The sequence below is a fragment of the Moschus berezovskii genome, chromosome 10 (assembly GCF_049115385.1).
Source record: "Moschus berezovskii isolate FMDL1 chromosome 10, NW_MosBer_1.0, whole genome shotgun sequence".
NCBI lineage: Eukaryota > Metazoa > Chordata > Mammalia > Artiodactyla > Moschidae > Moschus > Moschus berezovskii.
Genome location: NC_142469.1, coordinates 94034349 through 94056471, shown reverse-complemented (window position 1 = coordinate 94056471; position 22123 = coordinate 94034349). Strand labels below are relative to the sequence as shown.

The window sequence follows — 22123 nt, the reverse complement described above, 5'->3', positions numbered from 1 at the left end:
AGTCTGATCATATAAAATGTGACCACAATGTACCTTTTTATCTAAGAAACAGGATACAGGAAGAACCAGTACCTAAATCAGGGATAGCAGCGTTCTTCCAGAAATCCTTATGTTTTTGTCTCATTGGTCAGAATTGTCATATGGCCAATAGCTATAAGGAACACTTCAATCAAAATCCTAGTAACTTTTTAAAGAAAGAATAGATCTTGAGTAAGCAACACGTCTGTGCCACAGCCTTTTTTTACTTGGCCTCACAGTCATCTCCAATCATTTTGTGTAAGACGATTGCCTAACAGTGTCTTTTCAACCCATTAGTCTTACTAAGCTGTTTTTCATTTAAAAGTAGTTTTTGAAATAGTAAATCCTATAGGACAAGTAAGTAGCTGCCTCCCTCTTGAAAAATGCGTATCAGTATCCTTTCTGCATGTTAGTGTATAATTTATGTTTACATAGCATAAAGGAGCCTGGTGGACTGCAGTCTGTGGGATCGCTAAGGGTTGGACAGGATTGAGCGACTTCACTTTCACTTTTCACTTTCACACATTGGAGAAGGAAATGGCAACCCACTCCAGTGTTCTTGCCTGGAGAATCCCAGGGACGGGGGAGCCTGGTGGGCTTCCGTCTCAGGGGTCGCACAGAGTCGGACATGACTGAGGTGACTTAGCAGCAGCAGCAGCATAAAGGATAAGGAACAGAGTTGGAGAACAACCCATATCTGAGCTCCAGGCACTGTGCTTCTGTGCTTTTATATATTTTCTTGTGTAATCCTCATGTCAATTCTGAGCGAATTACAGATGAAGAAATTGAGCTCTTAGATGTTAAATTAAGTTGCCAAAGTTCACTCAGTTCTAAAGTGAGGCTTATAAATCTCCAGTCACTGGAGTGTATTTTTGCTTCTAAGCATGAGGAAACAATACCGGGCTGCTGGAACTCAGACTCTTTGGTTCCAGTTGATCTCAAACTCCTTTTTTTTCTGTCATACCACCTAGTCTCCTAAAGTCTTTGTGACAAATCATATAAAGTCTGAGTGTTTTTTCTCTACCATTTGTCCTATATTTGTGTCCTTAAACTCTTAAGAAGGTAGGAACCAGAACAACATAGCTCTTTTACTAATAAACACAACAGAGATGTTTAATAAAATACTTCCCATGATGCAAAAGAGTGGTTTCCAGTATGTTGATTGATACTGTTTTTAACAATCTGATAGCCTCTGTTTATATAAGAATGAAATTAAGAATGAGAAATTCAGAAGCATGTTATCGTGACTGTATCTGGGAAAAAACCCAAGAAGAAAACAGGAATACTTTACGTAAAGGTGAAAATATTAAAGAAACATTTGAAGGATTTGAGGGTTTGTTTTATTATCTTTAGTAATTTGAGATTGTATGGATTTTTGTACTTTTACAATGCTATACCTTGTAGCTTATTTATTTTATCTATAGTAGTTTGTACCTCTTAATACCCTACCCTTATCTTGTCCCTCCCCTCATAGTAGTTTTACAAACAGGACGTTAGTATTATGGCTTGAGACCTGCTCCTCAAAATGATGAACTTCTCTGGTGGAAGTTATAGTGCTCTTTCCTTCTTATTAATTATATGATTTAAATTTTATTAAACTTCATGTCAGGACATGGTTATACAAGCTCTTCAGAAAACTAATAACAGAAGTATAGAAGCTGCAATTGAATTCATCAGTAAAATGAGTTATCAAGATCCTCGACGGGAACAGATGGCCGCAGCAGCTGCCAGACCTGTTAATGCCAACTTGAAGCCAGGTGATTAATCAGTTTTTTTTTCTAATATTATTTTATAATATTTAAAAATATTTAAGTATATAAAATGTTTTGTCTTAGCAACTGTTAAAAGCATCACAACAAGTGAGAGTCTCAAGCCAGAATAATCGCATTATAGTTGTTAAACCAAAGTGAATTTGCAGATGGAGCCCTAAAGCTCCATAGTTAATTTCTGATAAGCAGCAGTCTAGATTGAGAACTGCTTGATTGGTTATAATGCAACTGAAATATTTTTCTTTTTAACCATAAATATCATCATTCAAACTATTCATTTTTCACGTATATAATCTTTTCTTATTGTGAAACATGTTCGTCATAGATTTAGAAAGTAAACAAAGCACCACTATAAATACCCACCAGACTTTGGTATGTTTTATTTCTTAGTCTTTTTTTCCTGTGAAAAATGAGTGGATTTATATGTGTGTATTTTGTTTATTGTTTAAGTGAAAGCAGAGGGCATATTAAAAGCTGCTGTATTCACTTACTTCACCATATATAATTTTCATTGTTATTAACTGACCTAAAAAACACTTAGCTACAGTGGGATAGATTTATCACATATGTTTTTTAGCCAGCCTCTCATTTTTTGACATTTGCCTGGCTCCTTTTTTTTTTTGGCCATTACAGACATACTGAAGTAAATGCCCTTTTACCTAAATCTTTGTACGTTTCTGATGATTGGGTAAAAGTAAATTTTCAAAGATTTACAGAAAGTTTTTCTTATGGGCATACTTCATCTTGTTGTGCTTCACTTCATTGCACTTTGCAGATACTGCATTTTTTACAAATTGAAGGTCTATGGCAACCCTGCACCAAGCAAGTCTGTTGGTACCATTTTGCAAGCAGTGTTTGCTCAGTTCATGTCTCTGTGTCATATTTTGGTAATTCTCGAAATATTTCAAACCTTCCACCAGTAAAGAGTATGACTCGCTGAAGGCCCAGATGATGGTTAGCCTTTTTTTTAGCAATAAAGTATTTTTAATAAGGTATATACATTGTCTTTTAGATGTAATCTATTACCCACTTCGGAGAAGGCAATGGCAAGCCACTCTAGTACTCTTGCCTAGAAAATCACATGGACAGAGGAGCCTGGTGGGCTGCAGTCCATGGGGTCGCTACTAGTTGGACATGACTGAGCGACTTCACTTTCACTTTTCACTTTTACACATTGGAGAAGGAAATGGCAACCCTTGCCTGGAGAATCCCAGGGACGGCGGAGCCTGGTCGGCTGCCGTCTATGGGGTCGCACAGAGTCAGACACGACTGAAGTGACGCAGCAGCAGCAGCAGCAGCATTACCCACTTACTATGGTGTGTGTGTATATATATATTCATATATTCACGTGTGTGTGTGTAAGGTAAACATAACCTTTCTATGAACAGAGAAACCAAAAAGTCTGTATGACTCACTTTATTGCATTATTCACCTTACTAACCTGGCCTATAACTGAACGCACAACCGTCTACATCCAGGATATGTCTGTATTGCTGTCCAGAAAGGTGTTACCAACTTAGACTGTTCCAATCAGTTTAATATGAGAATGCCTGTATTTGTAAATCCTAGGTAGTATCCTTTTCATATGTTTAATGGTTATGAAAATACTATGTTTACATCCACATTTCTTTGATCACTGGTGAGCTTGAACATTTGTTTATTATTTTTAAATTGACGTTTTAATTCTTTCTTAATCTTGTGTTTATCTTTTTAAATTGATTTGTAAGAGGCCTAATATTTTCATTCTTTCATTAAGCAGATTTTTATTGGTCAGCTTCTGTTTCAGGCCCTTTGCTTGGCATTGGGTATGAAGTTCTTGCCCTTTTTGGAGTTGAGATTCTAGTAAGGGAGATCGAATACAGAAATACGTGTAGAATTACATGGGAATGAAGTGTGAGTGAAGAGAGGAGACTTACGTGATTCTGTGGACATATACGATGGAGGCGCTTTGACCTGATCAGTGACATCAGAGAAAACCTTCCTGTTAAACTGATAGTAGAGCTGATATCTGAAGAAAGGGTTAGTGGGGATGGGTTTAGTGAGGAAGTTTGTTCCTATGCATGGCTTGTTTGGCAACGCAGAAGACCTGGGTTCAATCCCTGGGTTGGGAAGATCCCCGGAGAAGAGAAAGGCTACCCACTCCAGTATTCTGGCCTAGAGAATTCCATGGACATAGAGCCCATGGGGTCACAAAGAGTCGGACACAACTGAGCGACTTTTGCTTTGACTTTTCTTTTAGTAAGGTATGTACATTTGAAGAAATGAAAGTGGCTCAAATGCTGAAAAAAGAGTGTAAGATGTGAGTGGAGAAGTGCATAGGGGCCTGACTATGCAGGGCTGTCTACTGATTTTATCCTAAGAGCAGTAGGAGGTTATGGAAACATTTCAAGCAGGGTAATGACATGATTAACTTTGTGTTTCAGAAAGATCACTGCAATGGATGAGAATGAATTAGAGAGAGCAGAGGAGGGAGTAGACTTGATAAGAAATACAGTACACAGGAAATGAAGGTGATTTAGACTAGAGAGATGATGGTGGAGAAAATTGAATGAATTAAGAAAGAGATAGGAGGAATAAAATTGATAAGAACACAGATACAGATTGCATGTGGTAGGTGATAACAGAGTGGGGTGACTCTTAGGCTTTTCGTGTATAAAAATGGATGGTGATGCCTCACGTTATGAAAGGGAATGCTCAAAGGACAGAATTTGGTGGAGAAAGATCATAAGTCTGGTTTTTGACATAAGGTTTAGTTAGGTTTATTGAGTTATCCAAGTGAAAGTGTCCCATTATATTGCAGAATTTGTTGAAGATCCTAGCTTGATACTTCAGAATTCTTATCCAGTTTTCACCTCTTTTGTGTGGGGGTCGGGGAGGCTGTGCCACACCACTTTCAGGGTCTTAGTTCCTTGACCAGGGATTGAACCTGGAACCAGGGTGATTCATGGTTCATGTGGATGTTGAAGTTATTGAATGTTGTCAGGGCTTAGCAGAGAGCCAAAGTTAGAATTTATGGGTGAATGAAGGTGAGCAAGTAGGTGTTCATTAAGTGAACATTAAAAGAATGAATATGACCTCCCACAGATAGCATGAGCTTCTAAAGAACTGGCTTTTTAAAAGAGAATGCAGAAATAACCATGATCTAGAAACATAATCGGAGAGCAAAGAAGTGGAGCTCCACTTTTTAACCCAGTTTATTTTTTAAAGAAAACCTTAATTGCAAAGGGCTGAAAGGAAAGTAATGTCAGCAGATGTTAATCCGCTTATTTAAGAAGGAGGGGGGAAGCTTGGAGCACAAGTCAGTAATGGAGGAGCATTTGCTCGTCATAGAAAAAGTGTGTCTGGGGGTGGGTTTAGGAAGTTGAAGAACACAGAGATCTTCATGGGAGGTTCATAGCAATAAGGGTGGCAGTGTACTTAGGGCTTCCCTGTGGCTCAGACGGTAAAGAATCCTACTGCAATGCGGAAGATCTGGGTTCAATCCCTGGATTGGGAAGATTCCCTTGAAGGAGGGAGTGGCAACCCACTCCAGTATTCTTGCCTAGAGAATCCCCATGGACAGAGGAGCCTGGCAAACTACAGTCCATGGGGTCGTAAGGAGTTGGATACAACTGAACAGCTAAGCACTACTAAGCACAGTGTACTTGAGGGTTGCAGGGATTTCATCTTAACTGGTAAAAGTGGGAGAGTGATTTGGTGCATTTGGCCTCAGCTGACTCTCCGAGGAAGGTAAGACTGAACCTGTGGTTAGAGGACTTGTGTAACTTGCCCAGAGTGATGACTGTCCCAGAAATTATAGCCCCAGGATGCTGACAAGCCTAGATAAAATAGAGTGTTAAACTGTCGGTTCTGAATATTTACCAGTTTCTTTTTCATGTGTTCTTAAATACATTTTCTCCCAGGGTAATGTGGTGTTGACATTTCAAATTTATGAGTGTTTCTTATTTGTTTTGTTTTAAATGGTGCTAAGTGTTTTATGTACTGTTCTCTGTGTTTGTCATACTTGGGAAGACCTTCCCGGGAGGTACAAAGAGGTACCCCAGTATTAAATATTCATTGCTTTTTTCCTAGTATACTTGTATGGTATCATCTTTAACATTTAAATGTTTAATCCTTCTGGAATATATTATTTATGTGTATTGAATTTTATACAAATGTATTTTACACAAATGTATTTTACATATATTTTAAATATATCAGCACTTTTCTAAGCGACAAAACTATTTTGAACATATCATTTTTTTTTCCTTTGGTATTGTATGTTTTCTTGCCTGTTTATTTGGAAATTCCATTAAATAGAGACTTTGTAAAATCTCTACCTTATTTAGTGTTCAGTTAGTTATCCTTTACCTTTTTGTTTTAAAAGCCATACTGAAATATATTTAAAATTAGTGTTATATTTATCAACACTACAAATGGACAAATCCTTTGGCTCAATAATGCCATTTCTAATCATTTATCTACCTAACATATCTATGAAATGATATCTGTACAAAATTTTTCATTGCTTTTGGAGGGGAGGGTAAACCAAAAGATTGGAAACCACTGTAATAGCCGTCAGGGAAACTGATTAAATAAATCTGGGTACAACCATATAGTGAAAAACTAATAATTTTTTTTAAGTCGAAAACTGCTTTATGTACTAATATAGAATCTTCGGGTTTTTTTTTTTTAATGAAAAGACCCAGACACAATAATATATATAGGAGGTATATTGTTTTTTTAATTGAAGTATAGTTGATTTATATTGTTTCTGATGTACAGCAAAGTGATTCAGTTTTATATATATACATATATATTAATTTTCATATTTTTTTCCATTATGGTTTATTACCATAATGGACATTGAATAAAGTTCCCTTTGCTATGCAATAGGACCTTGTTGTTTATCCACTCTAAATATAATAGTTTACATCTGCTAGCCCCAAACTCCCAATCCACCCTCCCGCACCTCCACCCTCACCCCCTTGACAACCAGAAATCTATTCTCTATTTCTGTGAGTTTGTTTCTCAGATTCCACACATAAGTGGTGTGTGTTGTTTCTTTCTCTTTCTGACTTAAGTATGATAATCTCTAGTTGTATCCATGTAGCTGCAAATAGCATCATTTCAATCTTTTTTATGACTAATGTTCCTGTGAGTGTGTGTGTGTACACTGCATCTTTATTCATTTGCTTGTTAATGGACACTTAGGTTTCTTTCATGTCTTTCCTATTGTAAATAGTGCTGCTGTGAACATTGGGGTACATGTATCTTTTCAGATTATAGTTTTGTCTAAATACACGCCCAGGAGTGGTGTTGCTGGATCATATGACAACTCTTAGTTTTAGTTTTTTGATGAATCTCCATAGTGGCTGTACCAATTTACATTCCCACCAACAGTGTAGGAGGGTTTCCTTTCCCCTTTCTAGTACTATTTACTTGTGTATTCCTAAAATATCTTACTGATGACATTGGTTACCTTCAGTGACATTGGTTGGCTAAGGGACAGTGATCAGTGTCCTTTTGTACTGCCTGAATTTTAAGGTATGAAAAGGTATTACCTAGTCAAAAATGGATAAAATTCTAAAATACAGAACCACATGCTGAAATTTTATTTTTTTAATTCTTGAAAGAATATTATCTTTTAGTGGCCTTAGAATTCCAAGCTAAATTTTTAAAAAGTAGGAGGTTAAAAAGCATATTGTTTTTTTCTGTTTTATTCCCATAGGGAGTGTGCAACAGTCAATTAACCGCAAACAAAGCTGGAAGGGTTCTAAAGAATCCTTAGTTCCTCAGAGACATGGTCCACCACTAGGAGAAAGTGTAGCGTACCGTTCTGAAAGTCCCAGCTCACAGACCGATGTAGGAAGACCTTTGTCAGGATCTGGTGTAACAGCGTTTACTCAAACTCATCCTAGCAACGGACAGAGAGTGAACCCCCCACCACCTCCTCAAGTAAGGAGTGTCACTCCTCCGCCACCTCCAAGAGGCCAGACTCCCCCTCCAAGAGGTACAACTCCGCCTCCCCCATCATGGGAACCAAACTCTCAAACAAAGCGCTATTCTGGGAACATGGACTATGTCATCTCCCGAATCTCTCCAGTTCCACCTGGAGCCTGGCAGGAGGGCTATCCTCCACCACCTCTTAACACATCCCCGATGAATCCTCCTAATCAGGGACAGAGAGGCATTAATTCTGTTCCTGTTGGCAGACAGCCAATCATCATGCAGAGTTCTAACAAATTTAATTTTCCACCTGGGAGACCTGGAATTCAGAATGGTAGTGGTCAGACTGATTTTATGATGCACCAGAATGTTGTCCCTGCTGGTGCTGTCAATCGGCAGCCACCCCCTCCATATCCTCTGACCCCAGCTAATGGACAAAGCCCCTCTGCTTTACAAACAGGGGCTTCTGCTGCTCCGTCATCATACACAAATGGGAACATTCCTCAAGCTATGATGGTGCCAAACAGAAATAGTCATAACATGGAACTTTATAACATTAATGTACCTGGACTGCAAACAACTTGGCCTCAGTCATCATCTGCTCCTGCCCAGTCATCCCCAGGCAGCGGACATGAAATCCCTACGTGGCAACCTAACATACCAGTGAGGTCAAATTCTTTTAATAACCCATTAGGAAACAGAACAAGTCATTCTGCTAATTCTCAACCTTCAGCTACAACAGTCACTGCTATTACACCAGCTCCCATTCAACAGCCTGTGAAAAGTATACGTGTATTGAAACCAGAGCTGCAGACTGCTTTAGCACCTACACACCCTTCTTGGATACCACAGCCTGTTCAGAGTGTTCCACCTAGTCCTTTTTCTGAGGGTACCGTTATGCCGCCTGTTGCTGAAGCTCCAAACTATCAAGGTCCGCCGCCACCTTATCCCAAGCATCTGCTACACCAAAACCCATCTGTTCCTCCATATGAATCGGTCAGTAAGTCTAGCAAAGAGGATCAGCCAAGCTTGCCTAAGGACGATGAGAGTGAAAAAAGTTATGACAGTGTTGATACTGGAGATAAAGAAAAGAAACAGATTACCACTTCACCTATCACAGTTAGGAAAAACAAGAAAGATGAAGAGCGAAGGGAATCTCGTATTCAAAGTTACTCTCCTCAGGCATTTAAATTCTTCATGGAGCAACATGTAGAAAATGTGCTCAAATCTCATCAGCAGCGTCTACATCGTAAAAAACAATTAGAGAACGAAATGATGCGGGTAAAACTTTTTTATATTATTATTTTTTATTTTTATTGGAATGTAGTTGACTTACAATGTTGTGTTAGTTTCAGTTGTACCGCAGAGTGAATCAGTTATTCATATACGTATACCCATTCTTTTAAAGATTCTTTTCCCATGTAAGCCATTACAGACTACTGAGTAGAGTTCCATGTGCTATACAGTAGGCCCTTTTTAGTTATCTGTGTAATATATAGTAGTGTGTATGTGTCAGTTCCAATCTCCCAGTTTATTCCTTACTCTGCTGGTAACTGTAAGTTTGTTTTCTACATCTATAACTCTAGATTTGTTTTGTAAATAAGTCCATTTGTACCTTTTTTTTTCAATTCCACATATAAGCAATATTATATTTGTCTTTCTTTTTCTGACTTATTTCACTCTGTATGACAGTCTCTAGGTACATCCATGTTGCTGCAAATGGCATTATTTCATTCCTTTTATGGCTGGGTATAAAACCTTTTAAATTTTCTGTTTTTGTACTTGATCATGCATTTTGCTTGGTGTTTATTTTAAAATACTGTGGTCTAATATTTTTCTTTTTATGCTAAATGTATTATCGGTTATTTAAAAGTCAGTGAACATTAAAGTACTTTAGATTATACCATTTTATTTTGGCATTTCAAAATTTACTCAGAATTTTATATAATAAAATTGTAATAAATTAAGAGAAGTATAATTTGCAGTATGCAGTTTAGGTATACATAATCCCTTTAATGGAAATTGAAGCAAAAGTTATTTTCTAGAGTTTACATATTATCTTACATTTTAAAATAAACTAGAAATATCTGAGTCCTATCTCCTGATAAACTTACGAAACATTTATTTTTCCTTATAGTTGTTTTGGGGCTTAGGGGTTTATTCATCAGGCTGGTCTTACTAGAAGTGTCAGAGTCATCTCCTTTCAGTTATTTCCCCTTCTAATTTTATTTTTATAATGTACTAGAAAAATGTCCTGCAATTATTAAAATCTACTAAAAAAGAGATCAGAATAATTAAACACTTTAGATTAATATCTGTTGTGATTCCATGTAACTCTCTTCATTAGATACTGTGGTGGTACTGTTGTTATTTTTATCACATGTTTACAGTTCAGAGGTTTGACTCCCAGTCTTACATCTACTGCCCCAAATCTTAAGAGGCTCGTTTGTGTTAAAGTTTCTTATGACATTTGAGAGAGCTGTTCTTTTAAAATTATTTTTCTGGATCTGACTTCACAGTATAGTTACTCTTGGTATAAACTGAATTTTATTGTGAGAAATACCATAATAACCTATATGGCTTATCCATATTTAGCTCTTAGGATTTCTTACTAAAGTCTGTCTGTATGTATTTTCTTAGTTTATTTTTCCTTTTTCCTCTTCACTTTCACTAATAGCTGATTTAAACTTTTATGGTGTTGGAAGCTTTGCTGACTTCTGTAGCCTCCATTACTGTGTAGGCAAGTAAGATTTTAAGAGAACCAGTTCTTTACTAAGTCTGGCATGCCACCCTTCTTAAAAGATTTTGCATGCAAATGCTTATTCTAACAGAAGCATGAGGTTGCTGTATTTTAATTAGTCTTGCATTTCTAGAGTTATCTACTTTTCATAACAAATTCCTTTTCTATTTAGATTCTTAAATTAATCCTTTATTAACTAGTCATAAATAGACTGTTCTTTCCTTCTAGATCCAGGTATTCCATATCTACTTAGACATGGTTTTTGGGTTTTCTTTTTATCTTGGTTTTTTTGGTATCTTCGTAAGTCACACGGACTCTTCTTTGAAATGTTCCAGAATATCTAAAAGATACCTTATGGTCAAACCAGTAGTCCCTTTGAGATAAGGTAGGACACACTCTGTGCATTTTGTGTTGGTGGTGGCTGTGAGTCCTCCCCTTGCTCTAATGCCCTGAAAAAGATAAAAGGAAAGACTGGCTTATTAGTGAGTGGGCTGATTAGAGAAGATATTCTTTTGTTCTTAATACATCAGTTTTTTAGAATAAGTGAACCTGGAATGGAAGAATTTCTTTTCATGAAGACCAAAATGAGAATATTTGAGACATAGGCATTCCACAAGTAGATGCATATAATGAAAGCAATCTGATTATGTAGTTTGGGATGAATGTGCAGGGAGAGATAGATGAGGGTGCATGTTAACGTGTTTGGTGATTGCACATTGGGAACTCTTTTTGAGAGGAGTAGAAAGCTGACCATTGATAGCATCTTCTTGCTCTCCACAGCAGACTCTGCATATGTATTCACCTTGTGTGTCCTGTTAACTATCCCTTATGCTGCACTTTTGATAATTAATTTTCTCTGAGATATGTTCTAGATTTCTAACGTGCTTTATTAAAAATTATTATGCATTTAACCTTTATATGCCTGAACTTTTCCAAGCGATTTCTTTATATTTAGTATAGAAGATAATTCCTCATTTAATATTTAGTTTATTTGCCTAGGTTGGATTATCTCAAGATGCCCAAGATCAAATGAGAAAGATGCTTTGCCAAAAAGAGTCTAATTACATCCGTCTTAAGAGGGCTAAAATGGACAAGTCTATGTTTGTGAAGATAAAGACATTAGGAATAGGAGCATTTGGTGAAGTCTGTCTAGCAAGAAAAGTAGATACCAAGGCTTTGTATGCAACAAAAACTCTTCGAAAGAAAGATGTTCTGCTTCGAAATCAAGTTGCTCATGTCAAAGCTGAGAGAGATATCCTGGCCGAAGCTGACAACGAATGGGTAGTTCGTCTTTATTATTCATTCCAAGACAAAGACAATTTATACTTTGTAATGGACTATATTCCTGGGGGTGATATGATGAGCCTATTAATTAGAATGGGCATTTTTCCAGAAAATCTGGCACGATTCTACATAGCAGAACTTACCTGTGCAGTCGAAAGTGTTCATAAAATGGGTTTTATTCATAGAGATATTAAACCTGATAACATTTTGATTGATCGTGATGGTCATATTAAATTGACTGACTTCGGCCTCTGCACTGGCTTCAGATGGACACATGACTCTAAGTACTACCAGAGTGGTAAGTAAAATCATAAAATTCGTATGTATTCATATGATTTATTAGTGTAATAAAATATATTATCCCTGGATGAGAGCCAGAAGTCCTGGGTCAGGTCTTAACTCCATTGCATAAATGTGAGTGAATCCTTTAGATACTTAGATTTATAAAATGAAAGTGTGTGTTAGAATTAATTATTTCTAAATGTCACTAACATTTTTGAGTTAATCTCTTTACATTTTGTTAATGTGAAATGTATTGGACAAATAACAATTTGAAAATAATTTTTTTAATTAATTGAAGGATAATTGCTTTACAGAATTTTGTGCTTTTCTGTCATACAATAGTTTGAAAATAATTTTTAAAGCCCCCTACACACCACTCAGCTTAAGAACTAGATTATTAGTATTTTTGAAGTCCCTAAACAATCACTTCGCTTTCTTTCCTTCATAGAGGTAATCTTTATTTCAAAACTCCATAATCAGTTCTTTACTTTTCTGTATACTTTTATGCATATCCCTGAACAACATATTACTTCATTTTGGCTACTCTTGAACCTTTATTTAAATGTAATCATTCTACATGTATTCTTCTATGTTGACTTCCTGTATTTGTTTGAGGTTCATCTATGTTCCTGCATATAACATTTATTTTCACAGCTCTTTAGGATTCCATTGTATGACTGTTACACAGCTTGTTTAAACACTTTATATACATGATTCTCTTTAATCCTCACAATGTCATTGTGAGGCAGAGTGAAGAACCTGAGGCTAAGTTAGAAATTTGCCCATGGTCGGACAGAAAATAAGTGTAAGGGCTAGGCTTTGAACCCAGGTTTGTCTGCTTACAGGGCCCATGTTATTTCTGCTATACCACACTGCCTCACCAAGATCCCTCCCAGCACTAATGGAAGTGTAAGTCAATCTAACATTTGTTGAATACTTACCATGACTAGGTGCTTTATGTATATTCTGATTTAATGTTCACAGCAATCCTCTGAGGTAAGTATTATTGCCTCCAGTGCTTCTTGTGAACACAAGTGGATTTACATTAAATGGATAGACCTTAAGATATCTGAACCTACTTTAATGTTCAGGTTAGCATAATTTAATATCTCCCCAGATTTACCTGAATCTTATCTGGGGCTTATCTTAAAAATATGATTCTTAGGCTCTATTCCAATCTTCTGACTGAAAATCTCCACTGGAGGGTAGAAATTATATTTTAATCAAACATCCCAGTTGTTTTTTACAGTTAGGTTAATTTCAGATTTTTCCCCCTAGGTGATTTCATCCAGTCACAGCTTTAATTACTTCCTCTGCATCAATGACTTCCAAATATCTCTTCAGAAATGTCCTCCCCCTTTCACAAGGATTCCTAATAGGCCTTTCAAACTTAACACTGCTAATAAACGATTCTTAATTTCTCCCCCTCCCTACTTGTTCCCCCTCCCTTTCGGTAAATTGTACTACCGCCACCCATCCTTGATTGTAACTGTGTTCCCTTTTCTCCATCTGCACTGTTATCATCATAGTCCAAACTGAACTGTCATAGCCTCTCACCCGGTCTGTTTCACCCTATCCTCCCTATATCCTATTCTCTATACAGCAGTTAAAAGTTTTCTTTTTTAAATATATATCAGATCTTTTCATCACTTCAAGAGAATGAAAAGGTCTGATACGTGTTTAAAAAGAAATGCCTTCATTTAATACTTATGTATAAATGTATGTATACATGTATATTCCAGTATCTTCACTGTATTTGGAGTAAAAGGCACACCGTTTCTTTTGCTTGTAAAACCCATGTGCGCTGTCTCCTGCTCCATTTCGTACCATTCTCCCCTTTACTAACCACGCTGGTCCTCTCTAGTACTGTTGTGTGTAGAATGCCTTGTCTGGTTTTTATATTGTTGGGTTCCTCTTTTTTTTTTTTTTTATTTTAAACAAATGTCACCTCAGCACATTTGCTATATCACCACATGTTGATTCTCTGTACGGGACACATCACTGGTTCTTACATATGTATTTGTTATATTTTTCCCCTACAGATAACCTGCCTGAGAAAAGAATATTGTCTTTATTGTTAATGTTGTCATTTGCTGAATAAATGAAACACAAATCTAATTTGTTTGAAACTTTGTCCATAATAGTATGGGAGAGCAGCCTGAATAACAAGTTCTCAGTCTTGCCTACTCAATAATTTTTATTGTCATCATTTATTGTTGAGTAAATTACTGCATCTTAGGCTAATTTTTCTTAGTGTAAGTCTTGTCCTATTGGTACTTCAAGAGTACAGTCTCTAGTTATTAATAAGCACACCATCAGTGATTCGGCATACATTGTGTCTTAGCTTGTCAACACGGGGAAGTGTCGTTAACTCTAAATTAGGATGTCTAAAGATTAAACAGATAGGTTTACTCTTGCTGTTTGTATTTATGTATATATTTATTTTACTATACAGGTGACCATCCACGGCAAGATAGCATGGATTTCAGTAATGAGTGGGGTGACCCCTCTAACTGTCGATGTGGTGATAGACTGAAACCACTGGAGCGGAGAGCTGCACGCCAGCACCAGCGGTGTCTCGCACACTCTTTGGTTGGGACTCCTAATTATATTGCGCCTGAAGTCTTGTTACGAACAGGTAGAACGTTCGTCTTATAAAGAATCTCATTATGCCTGTTGGCCAGCAGAAACTTACAGGAGAATATGGCTCATGGTTCAAGTTTACAATAAAAGCATTAATTCTATAGTATAAATTAGTGATTTAATATTAATTTTGATTGTATTCATTCTGAGCATTTTTTTCAAAAGTGCTTATGAATAACCATAAATTTGGTGTCTAATTTTAGGCTATACACAGTTGTGTGATTGGTGGAGTGTTGGTGTTATTCTTTTTGAAATGTTGGTGGGACAGCCGCCTTTCTTGGCACAGACACCATTTGAAACACAAGTGAAGGTAAGGTGTAGAATCTGTACCAAAATAATTGTTATGAAGCCCCAGTATCATACACCTTTATCAGTCCTTTATTTAGAGCACCTTAATTTACAGTTAAAGAATGAGCATGTAAGGATATAGGAACCCGCTAAAATTCCACGTGTGATCTCCACCATGACTGTTTACCACCCTCATATCCTTCCTCATTCATGCACTACATCCATGCTTCTCCCTCGTACAAGTCTCCAGTACCTTTTGAAGATGTATTCCAATTTATTCTTTCTACTGACTGCTGGCTTTGTTTCCTTTCACGTACATTCTGGCCCCAGACTACTAACAAATGTCTGTATCTCCCTAGCACTTAAATGAAAAGCTGCTCACAATTTTGATCATAAATTATCCCATTTAAGAAACCTTCTAGTGGCCTTGTCTATAATGTCCAAGTCTTTCCTCTGTGCCTTTGTCCTTACCATTCCCTCTGTATGGAATGCCCTTCTTTCTCTCCCACGTTTCACAGCTTTCCCTCCTTTCTGTTTCACTCCTGGTTATTTTTAATCATCCTTTGAGCATGTCTTGACATACTCTCCTCAAGTTATAGCTTCTGTCTGTCACCTCATTTAATACATTATATTTAAAACTTCCTTCAGAATTTCTTTTGTTACAGGTTTACTGGCAATACATTCTCTCAGGTTTTGTGTCAGATTTGTCTGAAAGTATCTTTATTTTGCCTTCATTTTAATACATATGTACATATGAAACAAATGCATAGGTAGAAATACATACATGTTTGTGTGGGTGCTGTGTGTGAAAAAATGGATGCTTTCTCCCTAAAGATGAAGAACAAGGCAAGGATGTCTGGTCTAAGTCTTATTCAGTATAGTTCTGGATGTCTTAGCCAGTGTAATGCAGCAATGAAAGAAGAAGCATAAAGGTGAGAAAAAAAACAAAACTTGCTTTATTCACAGGTGGCATAATTTTCTATATTGAAAATCTCAGGCAATCTGTGAAAACCTCCATAGAACTAATAAGTGAGTTTAATACGGTTGTAGGATATGAGAGTAATATGTAAAAACCAATTGAATAGGTGAGGCAATTCTAAAATTCATTTGGGTAGACAAAGAAACTGATAACAAAAACCTAAAAGGAGAGTTTGAGGAATCAACTACTTCATTTTAAGACTTATGAGGAAGTTACACTAATGCAGATAGTATGATATTGGCAAGAGGAAAGAATCAGTGAACTTAAAGAAAAATCAGTAGAAATTATGCAGTCTCAACAGCAGAGAGAAAAAAAAAAGTTTGAAAGTATAATAATTTCAGGGACTTCCCTGGCAGTCCAGCGGTTAAGACTCTGCATTCTCAATGCAGGAGGCATGGGTTTGATCCCTGGTCAGGGACCTAAGATCCCACAAGCTGTGTGGCGTGGCCAAAAAACAAACCAAAAAAATAAAGGTAAGGAATGTGAAATACCATGCAGTTTATTTAAAAACACACAAACACAAATAGTCCAGTAAGACTTCTTCATATAAAACTTGGAGGAAATTTGTTTTTCTTACCTCTTTCCTTCTAATTTTTAAAAATCTTCTTTAAAGGTTATCAACTGGCAAACATCTCTTCACATCCCACCACAAGCTAAACTGAGTCCTGAAGCCTCTGATCTTATTATTAAACTCTGCCGAGGACCAGAAGATCGCTTAGGCAAGAATGGTGCTGATGAAATAAAAGCTCATCCATTTTTTAAAACAATTGATTTTTCCAGTGACCTGAGACAGCAATCTGCTTCATACATTCCTAAAATCACACACCCAACAGATACATCAAATTTTGATCCTGTTGATCCTGACAAGTTACGGAGTGATGATAATGAGGAAGAAAATGTAAACGACACTCTAAACGGATGGTATAAAAATGGAAAGCACCCTGAACATGCTTTCTATGAATTTACCTTTCGGAGGTTTTTTGATGACAATGGCTACCCTTATAATTATCCAAAACCTATTGAATATGAATATATTAATTCACAAGGCTCAGAGCAGCAGTCAGATGAAGATGATCAGCACACAGGCTCAGAGATGAAAAATCGTGATCTAGTGTATGTTTGACACACTAGGAAATAGTTGTAATGAGGATTTGCAAAAAGGCCTGAAACGCAGGGTTTTTTGAAGCTCTGAGAGTAAAATTATGCAAATGTGACAGAGCTATGTATGTGTGCTCTGTGTACAATATTTTATGTTCCTAAATTATGGGAAATCCTTTTAAATATTAATTTATTCCAGCCTTTTTAATCAGTAATTTAGAAAAAATTTGTTATAAAGTAAATTATGAGCTGAATATTTTAGTCAGTTCTTGGTACTTAAAGTACTTAAAAAATAGTGCTTTGTTTAAAAGGAGAAGCCTGTTATCTATGTGTACATAATGCTAAATAATTTTAAAAAAACAAGAATTTTTGGAAAATTTTTGAAAGACAGTTTTAGTTTTATCTTGCTTTAACCAAATATGAAATATACCCTACATTTACAGGGCTGTTTTTTATTTTTTTCTTTCCCCATAACTTTTTTCTTGGAAAAAATAAGCTATAGAAATGAAGGCATCATGATGGTGAGTGTTCCTAGGCTAATGATAATCTGTATAATTCACATTTGATAAATAAATACAAAGTTGAATATGAATACAAAATATGAAATACAAAAATGAAATATAGTATGCTCATCCAAATGAAAAATAGTGCAGCTTATCTTTTTTCCCCCTCTGTAGAATATTTAATTTTTTAACATATCTCAAAAATTAATGACTTTGAAAGAAGCAAATCACTACATTTTTCTTTCCATACTGGTATTTTTAATGCTGCTTTCAGTTTTTAAAGGGAATAAAGCTGCCATAAATTAAAAGTTTCAATACTAAAAGCTAAGATCTTTCATATTTTGACTCTGAAATTAAAAAAATAATAATTCCACATGTTAAGCAGAGAGATTATTTTCAACTTCATATAAAACTTTGATTAGAACTTACTTGTGGGTATCCAATGTTATAGATTCCCTCTTTCAAAACAGTGCTGCATACATGGACTGTTACTGGCAAAGGAAAGTCTGGCTATTTGGCAGTATTTTACCTATGGTCAGATTAATTGGTGAAAAAAATTATTATTATTATGTAACTCCTAATAATGTGGCCATTAGTAATTAGGAAAAAATACATAGTGGTCTTTTAGAAAATTCAGAACCTCATAACTTATTTAAAGTTAAATAATATGTCTTTCAGCATTACTATTATATATAATACTTAGGTTTTAAGGACAACCTGTTGTTTCATACCAAAATACATTTAGCCTATCTTTTAGGAAGGGGAAAAGGGCTCTATTCTAACATTAGTAAAATTTGTATTTTATTTGCTTGTCTTAAGCTCCACTGGTAGGGAATTGTTTTATCAAAACTTAGTATCTGTGGATAAGAGGCATAATTTTAGTGATTTTCAAACTTATTCATATAAAAGCTAATGGAATCATATATGTAAGTAAAATTAAAGGCAAAAAAAGGGCAAAGCTGTTCCAGTTGAATTGGGGAGGGCAAAGATTAATTAGCTCACACTTAACGTTTTCGTAGGTGGCCTTCTCAGAGCACTGCATAACCCACTATGTAATGGTGGGTCTTTGGCAGTTATTGGTCGTTTTGAGAATCCGATGAAAATTGTGAGCTCTCTTCCCAGAAAAATGCACATCACATATGCCTAAGATGTCGCATTGCAGTTGGATGTGTTGAAACCTGTCACAAACTCTTGGTTATGGACCTCTATCCTGTAAGAACACTGATACATTAAATTAACAACTTTGCTTTAAATTTACTGATTAGTGCTCAGATTAGCACATCTTGTATAAACACTGATAATTTATGATGAGAAAGGTCTGTACCATGTGATAAGATATCCTTATGAATGCCTCTCTTTCTGGTACAGCGCTCCACTTTAAACACCCTTTCAAGGGCACTAACATAAATGTTTGACTTGTTACAGGCTTAATATAGAAATATTTTGAAGGACCTCTACTCAGAATTGTGAGAAAATACACTGTGTAAGACGGCAGTCTTCACTTCATGGAGCAATTGATTAGTCCTGTAAAATTCTATGCAAAACAAATTAGTTCAAGAACTTTTGTTGCTACCCCCCTTGCTCTTCAGGCTTTCTCAGATTTATTGAAATTTCCATTTAGTTTTTATTTCCGGACTGTGGTGCAATACAGTACAGAAACAACTTTGTTACAGTTACATTGTAGAAAAACCAAGGTGCTGTCTTCCCCCTCTCCCCACAAAATCTGTGTTGCCCTTATTCCTCAAATGTAACAGACACTACAAATAGTGTATCCTTTTAAATTTCCTCTGACAGTATAAACTTTTTGTATTTAAATGAAGCAGTGTACAAGCCTTTAGTATCTGCGTTTTTTAACAGTTTGGATATACTGTCATATTCCCAGACTATTAAACTACATTCAACTGACTTATTCCCAAACTATATCCAGTCTTCCAGTAGGAATCTGGTGCTTCCTGCCAAAAAGATGAGACCAGTGTCAGAAATCTATATGCTCTCAGTTGAAATAGAGTGAAAACACTGATCAATCATGTTTTCATTTTAAAATAGTTTTGCCAGTCATTAAAACAAACAAAAAAAACTTGCTGTCTTTCTTATACTTTCCCCTTTTATGCATATCAATGGTATTTATGAAATGTGTAATTATGTAATTATAGATACAGTTATGTATTGTCCAGTGATGTCCTAAGGCAGGCCCTGTTGCTATATCTTTTCTACCTTATTTGTAATAGAAACTATAGAATGTATGACTAAGAAGTCACTTTGAAATTGACTTTTTTAAAAAGTTATTACCTTCTGCTGTTGCAAAGTGCAAAACTGTGAGTGGAAATGATTTATTCTTACTTAATATGTTGAAATTAGAGAATACAGTGGGAGGATTTTTAGATATTGCTGCTGCTGTTACCTAAGGTACTTTAGACATTTTTCTTTAATAAACAAAAATAAACAAAAATCCCTTTGGTATTTAAAGTAAAACATTTAGCCTGTTTGTTTTAATCTAAAACAAAAAGTAATTTTGGTCAATATAATGGTATATTTGTAAAGCGCCTTAATAGATCCCTTGTGAAGGCACTATATACCACAGTTTACTTTTATATTGTATTATGTATATAAGTATTTTGTATTAAAATTGAATCAGTACAACACTACAGTTTTATAAAGTAATGCTTTGTTAGGAAAAGGAATTACAGCTTTGCAATATAACTGAATTGTTTTGCATACTTATGAATGTAGTAGAAATGAATAATCAGCCTGTGTTTTTAATGAATCTATTTGTATTTTCCCAATCATTTTCTCTAGTGTAATATTTGCTGGGATCATAATAATAAAAAAAAGCAAAATTCAAATCTTTAAATTATGTGTGGAAAGCTTTTAGGGTAGGTTGATTTTTTTAATTCAAAAATTTAATCTTTATTCTCAGAAAATTTATGGTAAAAAATCTGATACTTTGGAATTAAAATATATATATATATGCTGCTGCTGCTGCTGCTAAATCACTTCAGTCGTGTCCAACTCTGTGCGACCCCATAGACAGCAGCCTACCAGGCTCCCCCTCCCTGGGATTCCCCAGGCAAGAACACTGGAGTGGGCTGCCATTTCCTTCTCTAATGCATGAAAGTGAAATGTGAAAGTGAAGTCGCTCAGTCATGTCCGACTCTTAGAGACCCCTTGGACTGCAGCCTACCAGGCTCCTCTGTCCATGGGATTCTCCAGGCAAGAGTACTGGAGTAGGGTGCCATTGCCTTCTCCTATATATATATATATCATATATATATATATACAGTGATAATTCCTACTTAGATTAAGGCAAACTGAATAGAGTTAGTGTAACCCAGTAAAATGTTTTCATTTTGTCCAATATAAGTACAATAAATAGTTCATGTTAAAGGCTTCCTTTAGGTCAGTACAGGTTTAAAATAATAATTTTCAATTATTAAACTCTGCGTCTAGTATCATTTGAGTCCAGTTTATGATTTTTAAAATGTGAAGTTATTGGCTAATCTCTTTTCCTTTATTTACAGTCTTTTACTTTATCACATGAACTGCCTACCAAATATATATGTTGATGTTATACCTTAAATCCATTTTACATGGATGAACAAATATTTAGGGGTTTTTTTCCCCCCCTTTTCAAGTATTACCATCATTCTTAGGTCTCCTTTTATCCTCGTCTGCACACACTTTAAATTATATTTGGTCTAAATGAGACTGTTGTGTAACTGATGCAAATTGAATTATGCTTATGATTCATTTTACTACTGTTTTTTAAAATTTCCCATTAATTATTTGTCCTTTTAGTTACCTAGCATATTTTTGGTGGGTGAGAGGTGATAAGGACTCCATGCAACCCATTTCCCCTTTTAATTCTGTTAACTCTTGTATACAGTGTGTTTGCCTTCATATGTCATCACCACCATCATCCAAGAGCTCTCCACCAGGCTGGCTATGGTTTCAGCAGGCCTGCATCACAGTTGAATTTGTCTTTGCCCAGACTTATTTCCCCTGACTCCCACACCATCTTCTTGCTGACAGCTGAATGGGAGATACACACTGCTGGTCTTGGAGAGTCTCCCGTTGAGGTAGGGGCAGCTTCAGCCATACACACTGGTGGCGGCCCTTCTTGGGAGCTCCTTCTGCCACATGGACCATGGAGCTGGCCAGTGCCATTGTGGAACCCTCCTTCTAGCTAGTTCATTAGCTTCGTCATTTTAATACATTTTTGATCCATGGTTGGCATGCTTAAATTGTGACCATACCTTGTTATGCCAAATGCAAATACACAGACAGTGTATCCGCTTACGTGTATGAAGGGAGGATATCAAATTTATGTTTGAAACACAGGCAGTTATTGTTCTCCCAAGTAGCCCGTCTTCTCCCTTCCGTAAAGTCACCCAGAGATCCTGGAATCTTGGTGGATTCAGAATCTGGGTGGGGCTTTGAGTTGCATTTCCCAGAGAAGGGTTAAATTTGTTCTGTTGAGGAAAGGGGGGTTCTCAAGGGTACCTAGCTTCCAGAGGGGCTGACACCGACTGCTCTTGTTCTCCAGCTTCCATCCTAAGTTTTCCTTTTACTAATACAGCGCACCCCCCGCCCC

At 36.2% G+C, this 22123-nt stretch overlaps 1 protein-coding gene across 1 annotated transcript in view; it reads left to right on the top strand.

Moving 5' to 3' along the window:
* Nucleotides 1-22123, top strand: part of LATS1 (large tumor suppressor kinase 1) — a 25829-nt gene extending 3706 nt beyond the window's left edge. Inside the window, exons 2-7 of the mRNA XM_055433026.2 lie at nucleotides 1628-1775; nucleotides 7498-8996; nucleotides 11455-12037; nucleotides 14477-14659; nucleotides 14868-14974; nucleotides 16545-22123. Coding sequence (XP_055289001.1) covers nucleotides 1628-1775; nucleotides 7498-8996; nucleotides 11455-12037; nucleotides 14477-14659; nucleotides 14868-14974; nucleotides 16545-17054 — 3030 coding nt within the window. The 3' untranslated portion in view covers nucleotides 17055-22123. The remainder of the gene's footprint in view (nucleotides 1-1627; nucleotides 1776-7497; nucleotides 8997-11454; nucleotides 12038-14476; nucleotides 14660-14867; nucleotides 14975-16544) is intronic.